The following is a 17,967-nucleotide window of genomic DNA, read 5'->3' as shown; positions in this document are numbered from 1 at the left end:
TTTTAATGTTTGATGTTTTATTGTGGTTTTAATATTCTGTTGGGAGCCACCCAGAGTGGCTGGGGAAACCCAGCCAGATGGACGCGGCAGTAATAATAATAATAATAATAATAATAATAATAATAATAATAATAATATCATCATCATCATCATCATCATAGAGGAGAGGTGTGCAACTACCTGACTTTTAGAAGACATCTGAAGGCAGCCCTGTTTAGGGAAGCTTTTTTACGTTTGATGTTTTATCGTTGTTTTTTACTATTCTGTTGGGAACTGCCCAGATCGGCAGGGTATAAATAAAATTATTATTATTACCGGTATTATTATTATTATTATTGGTGGTCACTGCAAAAAGAGAATGCTGCAGTAGATGGGCCTCCATTGGCCTCATCTAGTCTCACAGATCTTACCGACGAAGGCTCCAGAGAGACTCTTTTGACCTAAGCGTGTCCGTAATGATGGCTTCTCCCCCAGTGAGATTATGCTTGCAAACAACACGACCTACTTAGCAATAGTCTAAATCTTGTTCCTTCCCAAGTCATAGAATCATAGAATCATAGAGTTGGAAGAGACCACAAGGGCCATCCAGTCCAACCCCCTGCCAAGCAGGAAACACCACCAAAGCATTCTTGACAGATGGCTGTCAAGCCTCTGCTTGTTGTTGTTGTTTAGTCGTTTAGTCGTGTCCGACTCTTCGTGACCTCTGCTTAAAGACCTCCAAAGAAGGAGACTCCACCACACTCCTTGGTAGCAAATTCCACTGCCAAACAGCTCTTACTGTCAGGAAGTTCTTCCTATTGTTTACGTGGGATCTTCTTTCTTGTAGTTTGAATCCATTGCTCCGTGGATTCAAACGGAGTCTAGGAATTCCAAGAGATGGGCTGCCTTTGCAGCCCTTTGCAGTTTCCCCGGCAGGAAGGCTTGCTCTCGCTTCCCGCTTTGTCCCTCTCTGGCCTCCCGGAGCCCGGATCGCACCTCTCAATGGCTTCCCAGAGCTTCATGCCGTCCTCCTTGTAGTAGTAGCCGGGGAGCGACTCAAGCCCCCTCTCCCGGAGGTCGTCGGGGAGGCAGAGGGTGGAATATGTCAGCGCCGAAAGACCTTTAGCCAGCAGATATGACAGACCGTGGAAGCCTGTGGCCATGGCCTGGGAGAGAGAGAAAAGGCCCATTTTGAGAAGCTTGTTACATGGTGGAAGCAAATGCAAAGCTGCCAAGTGCCCTGGAAAAAAAAACCCGGGACATCTCGTTTTTTCATGAGAGATCACGGCAGCCGTTTTGGGTGCTCTTGTGCTGAAAAAGCACTTGGGAGGTGGAGAGAGGTGCGGGTCGCGAGACTTTCATGGGAGAGCATCCCGGAAGACACATGTCCCGGTTTGGGGTCTGAAAATATTGAATGGTATGTGAATGCCGTATAGCAGGTAAGATGCTGAGCTCAGAAACAGGAAAGCACCTGCTTAAGGCAGGGAATTCCAAAGTGTATTCATTATAATATTATTATTGCGGCTATTATTATTATTATTATTTATAATTTTTTGTTAATTTTTTCTGTTTTACAATTTACTCATTTTTACATCCTCAAGATATCAATGACTTCCCTTCCTCTCTTTCCATGGTTCATTTTACATATCAACCCCCCCCCTGCATATTTTACAAAAACTATACCAGGCATCCCCAAACTTCGGCCCTCCACATGTTTTGGACTACAATTCCCATCTTCCATGACCACTGATCCTGTTAGCTAGGGATCATGGGAGTTGTAGGCCAAAACATCTGGAGGGCCACAGTTTGGGAATGCCTGCTATAGGACATGGCTTCATGTTGCAGAGCGGGGGAAAGCTAAACTTCCTGTCCGTCCCAACAGGTGTTCCTTCCACCTTGGAAACCAGAGCTGAGCTCATCAAGTTCCTCACCATGGTCATCTTCTGCTCCTCTGCAAGGCATGCGGCTGTCAATAGCGGACAGGTACGTGGCCTCATCCAGTCCTCTTTCTCCCCATCCCTTTCCTTAAACCCAATTCCGTATTGGACTGTGTCTGTTTCCCAGTGGTATGTCCACCGCAAGGGGGAGAGGCAAAATTTCAAGGAACTACAAGAGGATGCCTGTCACGGCATGTTAGACTTTGGGGGGGGGGGGTTCTACTAACCCCACATAATTTCAGGTTAGCAGAGGCATAGCTAACTGGGGATGCCTGAACTATACCATTCAGTATTCCGTTATTACGTCCATCAAAACTTATTTACACTGTTGCATTTATCTCAATGCTGTCAGTGTTTTCATCTGTACACAGTTATTTCCCATATATTCTTCTCTAAATGTATGCTCTTTTTGTTCTCTCATTCTATACTGTATGTTAAGTCTGCAAACTTCACATATTCTGTCAACTTAATTGCCATTCTTCTTTGATTGGGACCTCACTTATTTTCCATTTTGGGGCTAATAAAACACGGGCTGCAGTAGTGGCATACATAAATAACCCTTTTTGACACCTGGGAATTTTACTCTGAATTATCCCCAACAAAAAAGATTCTGTGGGGGGGGGAGTACTTTCAAACATTTTTTTTTTCAATTCATTATGGATCATTTCCTCAGGCCCGTCCTAGCCATAGAGGCTAGTGGCACGGAGAAGGGTGCCAAGTGAGCGCAGGGCTCCGGCGATCTGGCCAGGACTGCGCTCCTTCTCCGAGGACTCCGCACTGCGCCTCCTTCTCGTTTCCCCAGCGCTGGGTTCCGCTCAGTCGAACTTCGTCACCAGCGCGCTCACAGCGCCCAAGCAGCTCTTGCTGGTCCCGCGGTGCGCGCGCTGGTGGCGAAGCTTGACTGAGTGGAACCCAGCGCTGGGGAAACGAGAAGGAGGCGCAGCGCGGAGTCCTCGGAGGTGGCCTCCCGCTGCTGCCGCGGTCCGCTTGGCACTCCCGGGCCCTTGGAGAGGCTCTGGAGGGGGGCGCTGGAGGGACCTAGCACCAGGGCGCTGGATGGGCTTAAGACAGCCCTGCATTTCCTAATACTCTTTTACCCTTTTACAAGCCCAACACATATTATTATTATTTCTTAGACTGGCTAGCTGCTTGTTGCAAAGAGATCTCTGAGCAACTTACAGGGTACAGTGCAATAGGCTTTTGCATGGTGTGTGTGTGTGTTCAGTCCCACGGGATCTGCGTATACGTAAAAAATCACATATAATCAGACCCATGGAGCTACCCCATGGCTAGCGGGTAGCGGGGAGAGAAGGAGAATCCCCCATAATCCCAGACCCCACACACTGTGTGGGCCTTGCCCAGCAAGCAAGGCGGAGAGCTTAAAAGCTCTTTTTGTGCTGGGTAACCCAAGGCGAAAAGAGCTCTTAATAAGCTTTCTGCTTTGCTCGGGGTTAACTTGTGCAATTTCAAGCAGCCCACTTTCAACTCCGTATGGTTGGCATCGAATGAGTAAGATGCAACCGCACTGCTTTTAAAAGCGTGCATAAATAAAAGACATCTGAAGGCAGCCCTGTTTAGGGAAGTTTTTAATGACTGATATTTTCATGCATTTTTAATATTTTGTTGGAAGTTGCCCAGAGTAGCTGGGAAAACCCAGCCAGATGGGTGGGGTATAAACAACAACAACAACAACAACAACAACAACAACAACAACAACATTATAATATAGACTTGATCATGCAATTCACACAAAACATGCAAACACGCACCCCAATGGAAGTAAAAAGCTTTGGCAGCGAGTCAACAAACGGCCTCGGTCCAGTATACCTGAAGAAGCATCTCCACCCCCATTGTTCAGCCCGGACACTGAAGTCCAGCTCTGAGGGCCTTCTGGCAGTTCCCTCCCTGCGAGAAGCGAGGTTGCAGAGAACCAGGCAGAGGGCCTTCTCGGTGGTGGCGCCCGCCCTGTGAAACGCCCTCTCACCAGATTTCAAGGAAATAAACAACTATCTGAAGGCAGCCCTGTTTAGGGAAGTTTTTAATGTTTGATGTTTTATCGTGTTTTAATATTCTGTTGGGAGCCGCCCAGAGTGGCTGGGGAATAAATAATAATTTTTATTATTATTAACAGTTTATTTCCCAAAGCAAAGACTTCATTGTGGGCAACTGCCCCCAGGATCAGACTGCTAAGGGTTAAGCAAAAGATCTGAGCTTACCAGGTCTATGAGGCCACCTGGAGCAAAGAGGTTTCCCCTGCCAAGGACGTTGATATGGAGCGTATATCTGAAGTGTGGGATTAACAGCTGGGGGGGGGAGAGAGAAATAAAACAAGAAGGTCAGAGAAAGGCGGTCACTGGGGGTAGGGGAGTCCAAGGGAGAGGTGAGAAAATCCCCTTAAACGTTGCTCAGGCCAATTCTGCGTATGTCCTCCCTCCACAAATATTTTCATAGAATTGCAGAGTTGGAAGGGGCCCACCTAGGGTCATCAAGTCCAACCCCCTACAACACAACTAAAAAATCCCTGGCAGATGGCCACCCCCCCCTTTAAAAACATCCGCTGAAGGAGGTTTAGAGTGAATTTTTCCCAACATATGCCTCTTTGCATGCCGTTGGACCTAATAGACACATTTGTTGCAAAGCCAATTCCCTAATAATAATCCAATTTTGCACCTTCTTTTCACCATTATACGCATTCGTATGCACACTTTGCCCTGTTATGTGCATTTCTGCTGCGCGTCACTGGACAACTGCCATGGAAAAAAATCCAGAGGCATAGATTTCAAAGGACACAAACACACGTACCCATTCCAGATAATGTAGCAAATAATCCAGCTTCAGTACCTGCAAGGGGGCACTGCAATGCCCCGAAGGTTGTCAGCAGGGCAGCCACAAATGTGGAGGGCTAGGGGTGTGATACACAACTCTCTTCTCCAAGGAGAGGGCCAGGGAGGCTCAGGAGGAAGAGCTAAGGGGGACCACCGCCTCCCAGAATGTGCCGCCTGAGGCAGCCACCTCACGCTGCCCAATAGCAGGGCCGGCCCTCCCTGTGACCCACACCCACCTTGTGCACCGGGTGGCACATGGGCAGTTGCCGCAGGGTGGCCAGCAGGAAGACTTCCACCACCAGGTGTGTGTACAGCAGGTGGGTGAGAACTTCGTGGATGTGGAAAGTGCTGTTGCGCACCCAGAGCTTTGCCAGTGCCCAGTCCCACTCTGAATCGGTGGGCAAGAAGATGGGGCTCTCCGGTCCGGGTTGCTGGGTGAGCTGGAAGTGTAATGCTAGTGGTCAACAAAAGAGGTTTAAAGACTCTCTCAAGGCAAATCTTTAAAAAAGTATTATAAACACCGACAACTGGGAATCACTTGCCTGTGAGTGCTCCAGTTGGAGAACAGCCTTTACCAAAGGTGCCATGGGCTTTGAAGGCACTCGAACTCAGGACGCAAGGGAGAAACGTGCTAAGAGGAAGGCATGCTTGGCAAACCCTCACCGTGATCAACTCCCACCCGGAAACCAATGTCCCCACTGTGGACAGGAAGTAGCAGACCGGAAGTAGTGCTGCCGCCATTTTGGAACTGGGCGGAGCATGCTCAGAAGTGACTTTTGATGCTGCTTTGCCCAGTTCCAAAATGGCCGTCGCGCCAGAAGTCGCACTGCAGCCATTTTGGAACTGGGCAGAGCTGCATCAAAAGTCGCTTCTGAGCATGCTCTGCCCAGTTCCAAAATGGCCGCTGCGCCAGAATAAACCGGGGGAAAACAAAAAAATCCGTTTTTTCAGCTGAGAACAGCTAGAAAAACGGGGGTTTCCCGGGGAATACGGGAGACTTGGCAGCTATGGAGACAGGTGTTACCTGGATGGCAATGGGGATCATCTCCCCCAGGGGAGTCGAGTGCAGGAGGCAGAGAGGAGCAGAGATATGCTGGAGGGTACCGTTCAGCTTGGCGGCTGGGACGCCTTCCAGAATCTGGCAGTCGATGAGGAAGATGGTGCCCTTCTGTAAGTCAAAGCAAGAGGAGCCTGCCATTAATAGGATGGAGGGGTGAGGCAGAAAAACAATACGCCTCCAAAACGAAAAGTGGCATCTATCTACTAAAGGCTTTCTGGGAAACGATATATAATGAGCTAAAGAAAATGTTCAAAAACACTTTTGTTAAAAAAAACAAAAAACCAGAAGCCTTTTGAATGGGTATTGTAGGTGGAGAGATACCAAGAAAAGATAAAAGACTGTTTGTGTTTGCAACAATAGCAGAGACAAGAACCCTTTTAGCCCCAAAATGGAAACAACAAGAAGTACCAACGATAGAAGAGTGGCAGATGAAAATGATGGACTTTGCAGAACTGGCGAATTTGACAAGAAAAATCCGAAACCAGCATGATCAAGTATTCCAAAAAGACTGGAGTAAATTTATACAATATTTGAAAGATCATTGTAAGCAATTAACAACACTACCGGTAGTAGGTTTATCTGAAGATTTGTAATGAGAATTTTTTTACCTTTCTATATTTATTTAAACTTGGTGGTCTTTTGTGATGAGTCTTATTAGAATTGGAAAATATATAAAATGCTGTAATAGAAAGGTTTACAGAGGTACCTTGTCTTACGAACGACTCGATAACCGAATTTTTCAACTTACGAGTGGGGCAATTGGCCACACACTTATGAATTTCTAGACATCCGAACGAAAACCGTGGCGGTTTTAGATAGGGTTTTTTCGACTTACGAATTTTTAGATGGGGTTGCTTCGACTTACGAATTTTTCTGTTTCCAATGCATTCCTATGGGAAATCGCGTTTCCAATGGCACTTTTCGACTTACGGATTTTTTGACCTACGAAGGTGCCTTCGGAATGGATTAAATTTGTAAGTCGAGGCACTTAGAGGTGGGAGGGAAGGAAGTCAATAGGCTCTAGAGCAGGCTTCCTCAGCCTCGCCCCTCTAGATGTTTTTGGCCGACAACTCCCATGATCCCTAGCCAGCAGGACCAATGGTCAGGGATGATGGGAATTGTAGTATGATGGATGATGGGAATTCTATGTAGTCTCAAAACATCTGGAGGGCCAATGTTGAGGAAGCCTGCTCTAAAGAGCCAAAGAGGTAAAGTGGGAATAATGATGTGATTATATATGTTTAAATGGAAAATTAATAAACATTATTTTGAAAAAGAAAAGAAAAGTGGCTTCTATCCAGCTGCTGGTCTAATAATATAAATGGTGTCTCCTTTCCATTGACTCATACATTGCAAGTCTGTAGTAAAACTACGTGAAATTATTGGAGACACCCAAAGCTTTAAATGACAATTATGGAATCTTACGAAAGAGCATTAAAATTGCGAGAGAGAACGAGCAGTAAAAGCAGCGTGGCCTCAACCGTTCACAAAAAAGGAACAAAGCGAGAGGATAGAGCGAAGGGCATCCCTGATCTGAGGATGAAGACCCTTTGTGAGGCTGCGTTTGGGAGGTGTGGGGGCCCGCCCTATCTTCTTACCTTCAGCTCCTCCTCCAGGGTGGTGTGATTCTCCAACGATTTGGCAACCATCTCATGCGTGACGGGGAAATTGGCTGGGATCTCGGTGCAGCGCCGGATGACGACAGGATTCACTCCGTTGAGATACTGGTACCCAAAGAAAGCATCTTCGTCCCAGTGCTTGCTGACATATTCTGGGGACACAGAGATGTCCTTGGTAAGGTATCAAAGAGGGCAGATTTCTTTTGGTGGGTGGCCCAGGCCTTTATTCAGAGGTGGGGGGCAGACGGTACAAACCGCAAAAGTCCTTTTAGTCCTCAGTTCTTCCCATCCATAAAGTGGGTCTAATAGGTCTGCATGTGTGGCAGGATTTTGCAGGTGCAGAATTTAGGCTCCTGGGAATCTCAGCCAGAGGAACTTGCTGTCTTTATGGCTAGGAAAACATGCTGGAATTGTGAAATCTCGGGAGCTGAACGAGATTTTAGGGTCATGGCCATGCCATTAACAGAGTGGTTTTACTATCAATCCCTTTTCACGGGGAACTTTGGGAATTTTACCCCTCTGAGGGGGGAATAGGGGTCTGTTGACAACTCTCGGCATCTTTAACAAACTACAGCTCCCAGAATTCTTTGGGGTTAGATTATTACAACCCGTTATATGAGGGGCTGCCTCTGAAGATGGTTTGGAAACTTCGGCTGGTGCAGAATTCGGCAGGTTGCAAGATGGTTTGAGCAGATAACGTCAATCCTGGCCCAATTGCACTGGCTGCCAATTAGTTCCCCGTTCTCAATTGAAAGTGCTGGTTTTGACCTATAAAACCTTAAATGTCTCAGGACTGCAAGACCTCAAGCACTGCCTCTCGCCAGATGAACCGACCTGGACCCTGTGATCACCTGAGGCCCTTCTTCTTATGCCTCCTTCGTATGAGGTCCGGAGGGTGGCAACACAAGAACGGGCCTTTTCTGCAGTGGCTCCCCATTCGTGGAATGCTCTCTCCCCAGAGAGGCTCGCCTGGCGCCTTCACTACATCACGTTCAGCACCAGGCAAAAATATCCCTCTTCTCCTGTCCCAGGATAAAGGACTTCTGGGAAAAAGTTTATAATGAATTGAAAAAAGTGTTGAAGAACACTTTTATAAAGAAACCAGAGGCCTTTCTATTGGGACTAGTTGGGAGTGAAATACCGAAAAAAGACACTACATTTTTCTTATATGCCACAACAGCAGCAAGAATCTTGATAGCGAAATATTGGAAGACGAAAGAAATACCGACGGTGGAAGAATGGCAGATGGAATTAGCTGACCTGACCGGGAGACTTCGAGACCAGCGAGAAAAAATGGTGGAAGAAGATTGGAAGTGTTTTAAAGACTATTTGAAAAAGAATAATATAGAAATAGAGTAACAAGAAAGGGTTTTTGATAGAAACAGGGAGCTGTAGCTTACGAAAACAGATTTGTGTAGAAGGAAAATTGTAATATTTATTAAGGTTATGGATGGATTAAGGTATAAATATATGGAATTAAAGCTAAAGAGGAACATGAAGTAGAAATTGCTAACAGATTAATATGTTATGAATCGCAGTAAGGAGGAACCGAGGAAGTCAAACACAATGATTAGAGACGAAATTGAGATTATGAAATTTTTGTTTGTGTGTGTATTTTGTTTTGTTTGTGTTTAATTAGAAAAAAATTATTATTATTATTTTTAAAAAATATCCCTCTTCTCCCAGGCCTTTGGCTAATTAAACTCTCTATGGCCTTTTAAACTGTGTGGGGTGAGTTTATTGGTTTTTGTTGTTGTTACAGTATGTTTTTTTTTTGTTTATATTGTAAACCACCCTGTGATCTTTGGATGAAGTGTGGTATAGTAATAGTAATTATTATTATTATTATTATTATTATTATTATTATTTATTTACACCCCGCCCATCTGGCTGGGTTTCCCCAGCCGCTCTGGGCGGCTTCCAACAGAAGTATTAAAATACAATAATTAATTAAACATTAAAAGCTTCCCTAATAATAATGATAATAATAATAATAATAATAATAATAATAATAATGGTTTATAGGACGAATGTGGTGTGGATGAAGATACTGACCTGAAACAGGGGATCGATAAAACCAAAAAGCCCTTCGTACATCATCCAGCTTCCGCCAGGAATTCTTACAATCCAGCAAACCCTTCAGTTTCAACTCAACTTCCCTGGCATTCAGAAAGGAAAATAAAACATATTGAAGAGTGGGGGGGAACTGGGTCTCCAAAGCTCCCCTTGCTTCTGCCCCCCCCAAATGACTGGCAGAAATAAAACAGCTACAGCATAGATATTTCCCACAGCATAGATAAGCATGATAGGGAGGAACTTCACCTGTTGAGTTCCTGTCTGCTCTACAAGCCTTAATGGCAAAAAGGCTGGGGATTTTATACTGCCACTGCTTATTCCACACACAGGTACGTACATCCTTGCCAATCCACAGTTGTTCCCTTGCCAGTACATTTAAAATCCAGTGAAATTCGCTTTGAGCAAATGGGTTGGACCATATGTTTTGCACAAGTTCAGATCCTGGGGGATTCCTCTCATCCCTCCTCCAGCTCTCGCCTCTGCTGCTCGTGTCCCAACAGATACTTACGAAGCCACCATTTGCACCTGGAAGGCGCTGTATCGGCTGCAGGAATACTGATCGTTTGGATGCAAATTATCAACGCAGTCAACATCTAGGCATTGGGGCCAGCCTGGCTGATATTCTTTATATCTGCACCAACAAACAAACATAAATGTTTGCAAAAATCCATAAACGGGGGGAAACTGCATAAAAAGTAACGTATCAGCAAAAATACAACTGTGCATTATACCTGATGAAAATTGCTTGCAGAAATGTGTGCGTTACTCAAAACTGCTTTAAAAAACGAGTGTAGGGAATTTTGCAGTAAAATGCTGCTAAATTTTCACAGGGACCTTTGAATAAGCCCCTCAAAGTGATTTGGAAATGTGGGGAACTGAAGTAAAGACGGGGAAAGTGAGAAGCTCTGGGGAGAGCCACGCCATACATTCACTGGATGCAACGTCTCCCAAAGAACCCTGGGAACTGTAGTTCCCCCCTCGCTGAGCTACAATTCCCAGCACCCTTGCCGAAGGACAGCTCCCAGCTTCCTTTGCAGTAAGTGCTTTAAATGTATGGTGCAGAGAGCGCCCTGAAATCTTATTCGCCTCCTGAGATTTCACACTTCCAAGCATATTATGCCAACCATGAGGATTTTGTTGTTGTTGTTTAGTCGTTTGGTCGTGTCCGACTCTTCATGACCCCATGGACCAGAGCACGCCAGGCACTCCTGTCTTCCACTGCCTCCCGCAGTTTGGTCAGACTCATGTTGGTGGCTTCGAGAACACTGTCCAACCATCTCGTCCTCTGTCATCCCCTTCTCCTTGTGCCCTCAATCTTTCCCAACATCAGGGTCTTTTCCAGGGAGTCTTCTCTTCTCATGAGGTGGCTAAAGTATTGGAGCCTCAGCTTCAGGATCTGTCCTTCCAGGGAGCACTCAGGGCTGATTTCCTTAAGAATGGATAGGTTTGATCTTAGGAAGACCTAAATTCTGTGCACGATCTTTGGGGTCATGCGTGAAATGTGCTTTAAATTGTACAGTGTGGCTCTGCCCTGAGGGAACCCAACGTTGACAGATTGGCTCGTCCCTGCAACCAACTCCCGGCCCAGTCAGGTGAGCTAGCCACAGAATCTGCTCACCTGTAGGCCTCTTGCTTCGCTCTCAGCTCATCTCTCCGATGTTGTAAGAGCAACTGGTTCTCCTTGTCCATGCAAACGGTTTTGGCTGGAGGGAAGAGAGGTGGGTGGGATGGAAAGAGAGTTTTTTGCGGTGAGGCTTTCTTTGGCAACCTGGCTCCATCCCTCTGAACCCAGGGCCAGCTTTGAGGCCACAGCCCTGTCCGTCAAGTTTATTGCTTATAGCCAAAGGCTGCTCCAATGTATACAATGTCATTCAGTAAAATATATACAGTCATACCTCGGTTTAAGTACACTTCGGTTTGAGTATTTTCAGTTTAAGTACTCTGCGGACCTGTCTGGAACGGATTAATCCACTTTCCATTACAGTGGTACCTCGGTTTATGAACACAATTGGTTCCGGAAGTCTGCTCATAAACTGAAGCGTTCATAAACTGAAGCGAACTTTCCCATTGAAACAAAATAGAAAAAAAATTCCTTCAGTAGCACCTTAAAGACCAACTAAGTTTTTATTTTGGTATGCGCTTTCGTGTGCATGCACACTTCTTCAGATACACTTGAAACAGAAGTGTCAGACCCTTATATATATACAGAGGGTGGTGGGGGTGGGTGGGAATGGGTGATGGGCTGATGGGAGTGGTAAACCTGTAGATGGCTGTTAACGACTGCTGATGACTGCAATTAGTCCTGGGGGGGGGGGGGGAAGCAAGGGCTGAGGCACTAAAGAAAGCTTGATCATGCATAATGAGATAAGAATCCGATGTCTTTATTCATCCCAGGTGGCTCCATGGTTTTAAGCTTGGTAATGAGTTCCAATTCAGCAACTTCTCTTTCTAGTCTGTTTACTTTCCCATTGAAAGTAATGGAAAGTGGATTAATCCGTTCCAGACAGGTCCGCGGAGTACTCAACCTGAAGCGTACTTAACCCGAAGCATGGGTGTAATTGGTTCTGGAAGTCTGTTCATAAACTGAGGCGTTCATAAACTGAAGCGAACTTTCCCATTGAAAGTAATGGAAAGTGAATTAATCCGTTCCAGATGGGTCCGCGGCGTTCGTAAACCGAAAGTTCGTAAACCGTGGTGTTCATAAACCGAGGTTCCACTGTACTTTCAATGGGAAAGTTCGTTTCAGGTTAAGTGCGCTTCAGGTTAAGTACAGACCTCCGGAACCAATTAGATGCCACTGAACTAGTTTGATACAAAAAGCTTAAAAACATTTGTATTGTCAAAACCTGACCTTATCTGCACAAAGCTATAGAAACTCCTTAATATACAAATTGAGACATTAGGCAATGAAATTCATAAGCTAAACTCCCCGTGGGGCCACTAATATATTAAAAGTAATGTTGAATAATACAATAGACAATTATGTACGAAGTTTAGTAATAAAGATACAGCTTGATGTAGATGGGGTCAAATAAATATTCATCTCCTTTACAGTTGATAGCTGTCTCGGCTATATAATTTTTTCTAATTTTCCTGGCGGCAGTTGCAAAAAGTGCTACGCGCCAGGTCACATCCTGCAAGGAGATGGAGAATCATGTCAGAAGGATTCTGACCAGGGGACCTTGTCATTATAGGTTTCAGAAACTGTTCTCTTGCTTCATTATATAAGGGGCAGCACAAGATATAATGCGTAAGGGTAAAGGGTAAAGGGGACCCCTGACCATTAGGTCCAGTCGTGGCCGACTCTGGGGTTGCGCGCTCATCTCGCATTATTGGCCGAGGGAGCCGGCGTATAGCTTCCAGGTCATGTGGCCAGCATGACAGAGCCGCTTCTGGCGAACCAGAGCAGCACACGGAAACGCCGTTTACCTTCCCGCTATAGCGGTTCCTATTTATCTACTTGCATTTTGACGTGCTTTCAAACTGCTAGGTTGGCAGGAGCTGGGACCGAGCAACGGGAACTCACCCCGTCACAGGGATTCGAACCGCTGACCTTCTGATCAGCAAGCCCTAGGCTCAGTGGTTTAACCCAAAGCGCCACCTGGGTCCCTGATATAATGCGTAAGGTCCTCTAATTCAGGGCATCCCCTTAATACAAACACCACAGCCCTGTCTTTGTGGAACCAGAGACCTTTCTCTATCATGGTAGGAAAATCTCCTCTGGCATGCACAGAACATGTGCCCACAAGGAGGAGAATAATAATAATAATAATAATAATAATAATAATAATAATAATAATAATAGCATAAGAAGTGCCTGCTGCTGGATCAGACCAATGGCCCATCTAGCTCAGCATTCAAATATCTCAAGGGCCGTCACGTGGAAGATGGAGCAAGCTAGTTTCCTTCTGCTCCAGAGGGTAGGACTTGAACCCATGGCTTCAAGTTACAAGAAGGGAGATTCTGACTTGACGTCAGGGAGAACTTTCTGACAGCAAGAGCTGTTCGACAGGGCAGCGGACTCCCTCGGGAGCAGAGCTTTTTCCCCAGCCAGAACTTGCCAGGACGAAGTTCGGGCACCTCTCGGGTGGGAGATATCACCATTATAAGAGAACAAGGTTCAGGAGGGTGAGTTCTGGGAACCTATTTTTCTGGGGAAATAGCACTGCTCGAGAGGTTGTGGACTTTCCTTCCTTTGGAGATTTTTAAGCAGAGGTTAAAATGCTTTAGTTGAGATTCGTGCATTGCAGGGGTTTGGACTAGATGGCTCTTGGGGTCTGTGATTTTATCCCATGCTGGAGGAGCGGTTTTCTAACGTCTAGGAGACTGCTTTATCTGAATGTATATACTGTAGACTGCGACAAAACCAAATTGGACCGTTTTGGCTCAGACCCGTTTCCATTTTTTAATTCTATAAACAGAGAGTCATATAAGCACCCCTCCCATTACTCACTGTTGGTTGTGGTCGGACTATATAGGCTCATTGGCTGTATGTAACTGCATCTCTATAATTTGTTTTTTTTTAAATACTGAACATACTCTGTGTGCGGTTCTGTTATTGCTTGTATAGTTATGTGTTAGTTTCATAGACTCGTAGCATTGGAAGGTACCCCCAGGGGTCATCTAGTCCAACCCCCTGCAATGCAAGAATCTTTTTGCTCAACATGGGACTCGAACCCACAACCCTGAAATTAAGAGTCTCATGCTCTACCAAGCGAGCTATCCCAGGGTGTTTGTGCATATGTTTTTGATAATTTTTATTTAAAAATAAATAAAAGTGAGGGACAAAACTTTTCTCTGTCCCCTTCTACTACAACGTGTAAAATTGTATAAGCTTCTGTCCTTTCACCTCTAACTCAACTTTTCTCTAAACTCAAAGGCCCCAAGCGCTGCAACCTTTCCTCACAGGTTGGTACACCTAGACTTAAGGCAGGGAGTGAAACCTCTGGCCCTTCAAACATTGCAGAGCATCAGCTCTGACCATTGGTCATGCTGGCTGGGTCTGATGGGAAGAGCCCCACAACATCTGGTCCAGCCAGCATGGCCAATGCTCAGGGACGCTGGGAGTTGTCATCCAGCAACTTCTGGAGGGCACCTCGTTGGCTACCCTTGGTGCAGAGCATAGGGCAAATCCGTTGTTATAATAATAATAATAATAATAATATATTATCTATACCCCACCCAGCCACTCTAGGCGGCTCCCAATAGAATATTAAAAACACAATAAAACATCCAACATTAAAAATTTCCCTAAACAGAGCTGCCTTCAGATGTCTTCTAAAAGTCAGAAAGTTGTTTATTTCCTTGACATCTGATAGGAGAGCATTCCATAGGGCAGGCGCCACCACCGAGAAGGCCCTGTGCCTGTAACTTCACTTATTGCAGTGAGGGAACTGCTAAAAGGCCACCGGAGCTGGACCTCAGTATCCAGGCTGAATGATGGGAGTGGAGACGCCACTTCAAGTATACTGGGCCGAGGCCGTTGCCTCTCCTGGGAGACCACCTCCCCTTGGGCCCACTCTCAAGCATCATCAAAAACAGCAGCCATCCAGCCACTTTTCCCGAACTATTTCCAGCCCAGCTCATTCTAATAAGGACTGCCACTTCAAGAACTCAAGCCTGAGCCTCCTTCCCTTCCTCTTCCCTCCCCATCGCTTTTTCCTTTTGTGTCATGACTTTCAGATTGTCAGCCTCAGGGCAGATACTGCCTTGCTACAGACCTCATAAGCTGCAGCTGGAGCCTTTTTGGCTAAAGAGCAAGTCAATAATAATAATGATTACAATGATATATATTGCAGTGTAAAAATCGTGAAACTGCGTTCTACACTTTTCTCCGTAACCGCTTGACCGATCGTCCTGAAATTTTGACACAACGATCCAGGCCACTCCCCGAGCGTTGTTGCGGGCAAAAATCCCTCAAATCACACACCTGGGCAGGTGTAGACCTGGTTTTCCACCAAGTCAAACAGCGCCCTCAAGTGGCGTAGTACCCTCCTCCACCCCCTCCTTTCCTGTGAAATCTAAGCCACACCCACAAACCAAATGACATCATCAACCAAGCAACTGAATGAAACCACCAAGGCGGCCATTATCAGACAGACTAGGCCACTTTCCAGACTAGGCCAAGTGGAGGTGGGGGGGGTGCGAATAGAGGGCAGGGATACGTAATGGGTCAGAACGGGGGGGGGGAGACACAGGGATGAAACCTGCCCTCTCCACAATATCTCACCTCGGCTTTGCAGACTAGGCCGCTTTCCAGACTAGGCCAAGTAGAGGTGGGGGGGGGGCTTTTCCAGCAACAAGGTCCAATGAATAGAGGGCAGGGATACGTAATGAGTCAGAACAGGGGGGGGCACAGGGATGAAACCTGCCCTCTCCACAGTATCTCGCCTTGACTCAGGGGGACTCTGAGGCTCAGGGGGATCTGAAGGGGGGCTATTACCCTCCATTTCACAGACTAACGCACAGCAACGCGTGCAGGGCCAGCTAGTACTCACCTGCCCCTTCTCTGAGCTCGAGGGTCTGGTACCCCAGAAGCCACTGGTAGCAGGGGAAGCGGTATGTCTCCCCCTGGGGGGCGGCCACTTCGACATAGCTGCAGTTCCAGTTTGTCTGGGGGAAGATGCTGTACTTCTCCTTGTGGAGCCGGACCAACAGGATGGGGCCCAAGTCCTGCTCGCTTTGGACCACATATTCACCCACCTGAGAGGCAGAAGGGGAGAGTTTAAAAGGCATCGGGGCAAAACGGGAGAGGCTGTGAATTTGTGAAACGGGAGAGGCTGTGAATTTGTGAAATAAGAGGGTGTTTTCGCAGCCACCTTCCCCTCCGGCAAAAGGACACAGGATTCCAGCAGTAAGCCTGAGAGTTAACCCAACCCAAAAGTGTCCTGTACACAATGGATCAGTTTTGAGTTTATCCCTCCGCCCGCTCACTCTATCTATCGCTTGCATCTTCACGAAGGTTTATCGCTAGGCTATCAGAACAGCAGAAGCAGAAGCTGGGAAGGGAGGATAGGAGTTCATAGATTTTTTAAAAAAATAATCATTTTGTAAGTTGCCTTTGTTTCTCAATTTGACCCTTTTACATGCTTTTGCACGTAGTATGGTATTTTATGCATTTTGCCTTGCACTCATTTATATTGATTATAGTTTATTGTAATTGCTAAGAGTGAGTTTCTGTTTCATTATTATTTGCTGGTGTTTTGAGAGCTAATTTTATTGTGCACTATTACTGTATATTCTAATAGGTTATTGTTGTTGTTGTTGTTTAGTCGTTTAGTCGTGTCCGACTCTTCGTGACCCCATGGACCATAGCATGCCAGGCACTCCTGTCTTCCACTGCCTCCCGCAGTTTGGTCAAACTCATGTTCGTAGCTTCGAGAACACTGTCCAACCATCTCGTCCTCTGTTGTCCCCTTCTCCTAGTGCCCTCCATCTTTCCCAACATCAGGGTCTTTCCCAAGGATTCTTCTCTCCTCATAAGGTGGCCAAAGTATTGGAGCCTCAGCTTCACGATCTGTCCTTCCAGTGAGCACTCAGGGCTGATTTCCTTAAGAATGGATAGGTTTGATCTTCTTGCAGTCCATGGGACTCTCAAGAGTCTCCTCCAGCACCATAATTCAAAAGCATCAATTATTTGGCGATCAGCCTTCTTTATGGTCCAGCTCTCACTTCCATACATCACTACTGGGAAAACCATAGCTTTAACTATACGGACCTTTGTAGGCAAGGTGATGTCTCTGCTTTTTAAGATGCTGTCTATGTATTGATTATAGTTTATTGTAATTGCTAAGAGTGAGTTTCTGTTTCATTATTATTTGCTGGTGTTTTGAGAGCTAATTTTATTGTGCACTATCATATTCTAATAGGTTACTAAATATTACCTTATTTGATATAAGTCATTCCGTTTGAAAGTTAGGTTTTATTACGACTTTTTGTATCGTATCAGGTAATTATCATAAGGTTTGTGTTCTTCGCTGTATATTTTGTTGCTGTGAACCACCTTGTGTTCAAAGAAAGGCTGTACACGAATTAAAATTGAAATGGAATTAAAAATTAGGGCTGAGCTGAAATCCTGCTGAAATCAGCGCAGACAATGCTGAGCTAGGCAGGCCCGGTATAAAGGAGCTTCCGAAAACCCCAAAGCACTCACCTCTCCGGGCGAAAAGTCTTTGCCGCATTTATCTAGCTGGGATTTGGGGCTCTCCCCTCGAGATCCCACCAAGGTGATGGAGATGGAATCCATGGTCCCCGCACACAGGTAGTTGCCTGTGGCAACCCGGATTTTGTAGGTAGTAGCCATGGGGACTTCAGCTGCGGGACTTTTCCAGAAACCTTGACGAAAGCCAGCGAGGTTTTTTATTTCCTCCCTCCTGCCGCCTGCTTCCCGCCTAGAATGTGGCTGTTTCAAGGAGAAGATCAGCCAGTTCTCCCACTGTCCCCGCCTTGCAGGGTTGATGCCTGGCAGAGAA

General features: G+C 46.0%; 1 protein-coding gene across 1 annotated transcript in view; it reads right to left on the bottom strand.

Moving 5' to 3' along the window:
- The window catches only part of LOC118094805 (hydroperoxide isomerase ALOXE3), a 23,679-nt gene extending 5,712 nt beyond the window's left edge, over window positions 1-17,967 (bottom strand). Inside the window, exons 1-10 of the mRNA XM_035135489.3 lie at window positions 17,649-17,967; window positions 15,994-16,198; window positions 11,115-11,199; window positions 10,005-10,127; window positions 9,476-9,579; window positions 7,400-7,572; window positions 5,766-5,909; window positions 4,978-5,181; window positions 4,133-4,219; window positions 976-1,145 (exon numbers count right to left, since the gene is read on the bottom strand). Of these exons, the coding sequence (XP_034991380.1) occupies window positions 976-1,145; window positions 4,133-4,219; window positions 4,978-5,181; window positions 5,766-5,909; window positions 7,400-7,572; window positions 9,476-9,579; window positions 10,005-10,127; window positions 11,115-11,199; window positions 15,994-16,198; window positions 17,649-17,798 (1,445 nt within the window). The 5' untranslated portion in view covers window positions 17,799-17,967. The remainder of the gene's footprint in view (window positions 1-975; window positions 1,146-4,132; window positions 4,220-4,977; window positions 5,182-5,765; window positions 5,910-7,399; window positions 7,573-9,475; window positions 9,580-10,004; window positions 10,128-11,114; window positions 11,200-15,993; window positions 16,199-17,648) is intronic.

The sequence above is a fragment of the Zootoca vivipara genome, chromosome 12, assembly GCF_965207765.1.
Source record: "Zootoca vivipara chromosome 12, rZooViv2.hap1.1, whole genome shotgun sequence".
Classification (NCBI taxonomy): domain Eukaryota; kingdom Metazoa; phylum Chordata; class Lepidosauria; order Squamata; family Lacertidae; genus Zootoca; species Zootoca vivipara.
The sequence above is the reverse complement of the archived record's forward strand: the minus strand, read 5'-3'. Positions and strand labels throughout refer to the sequence as shown.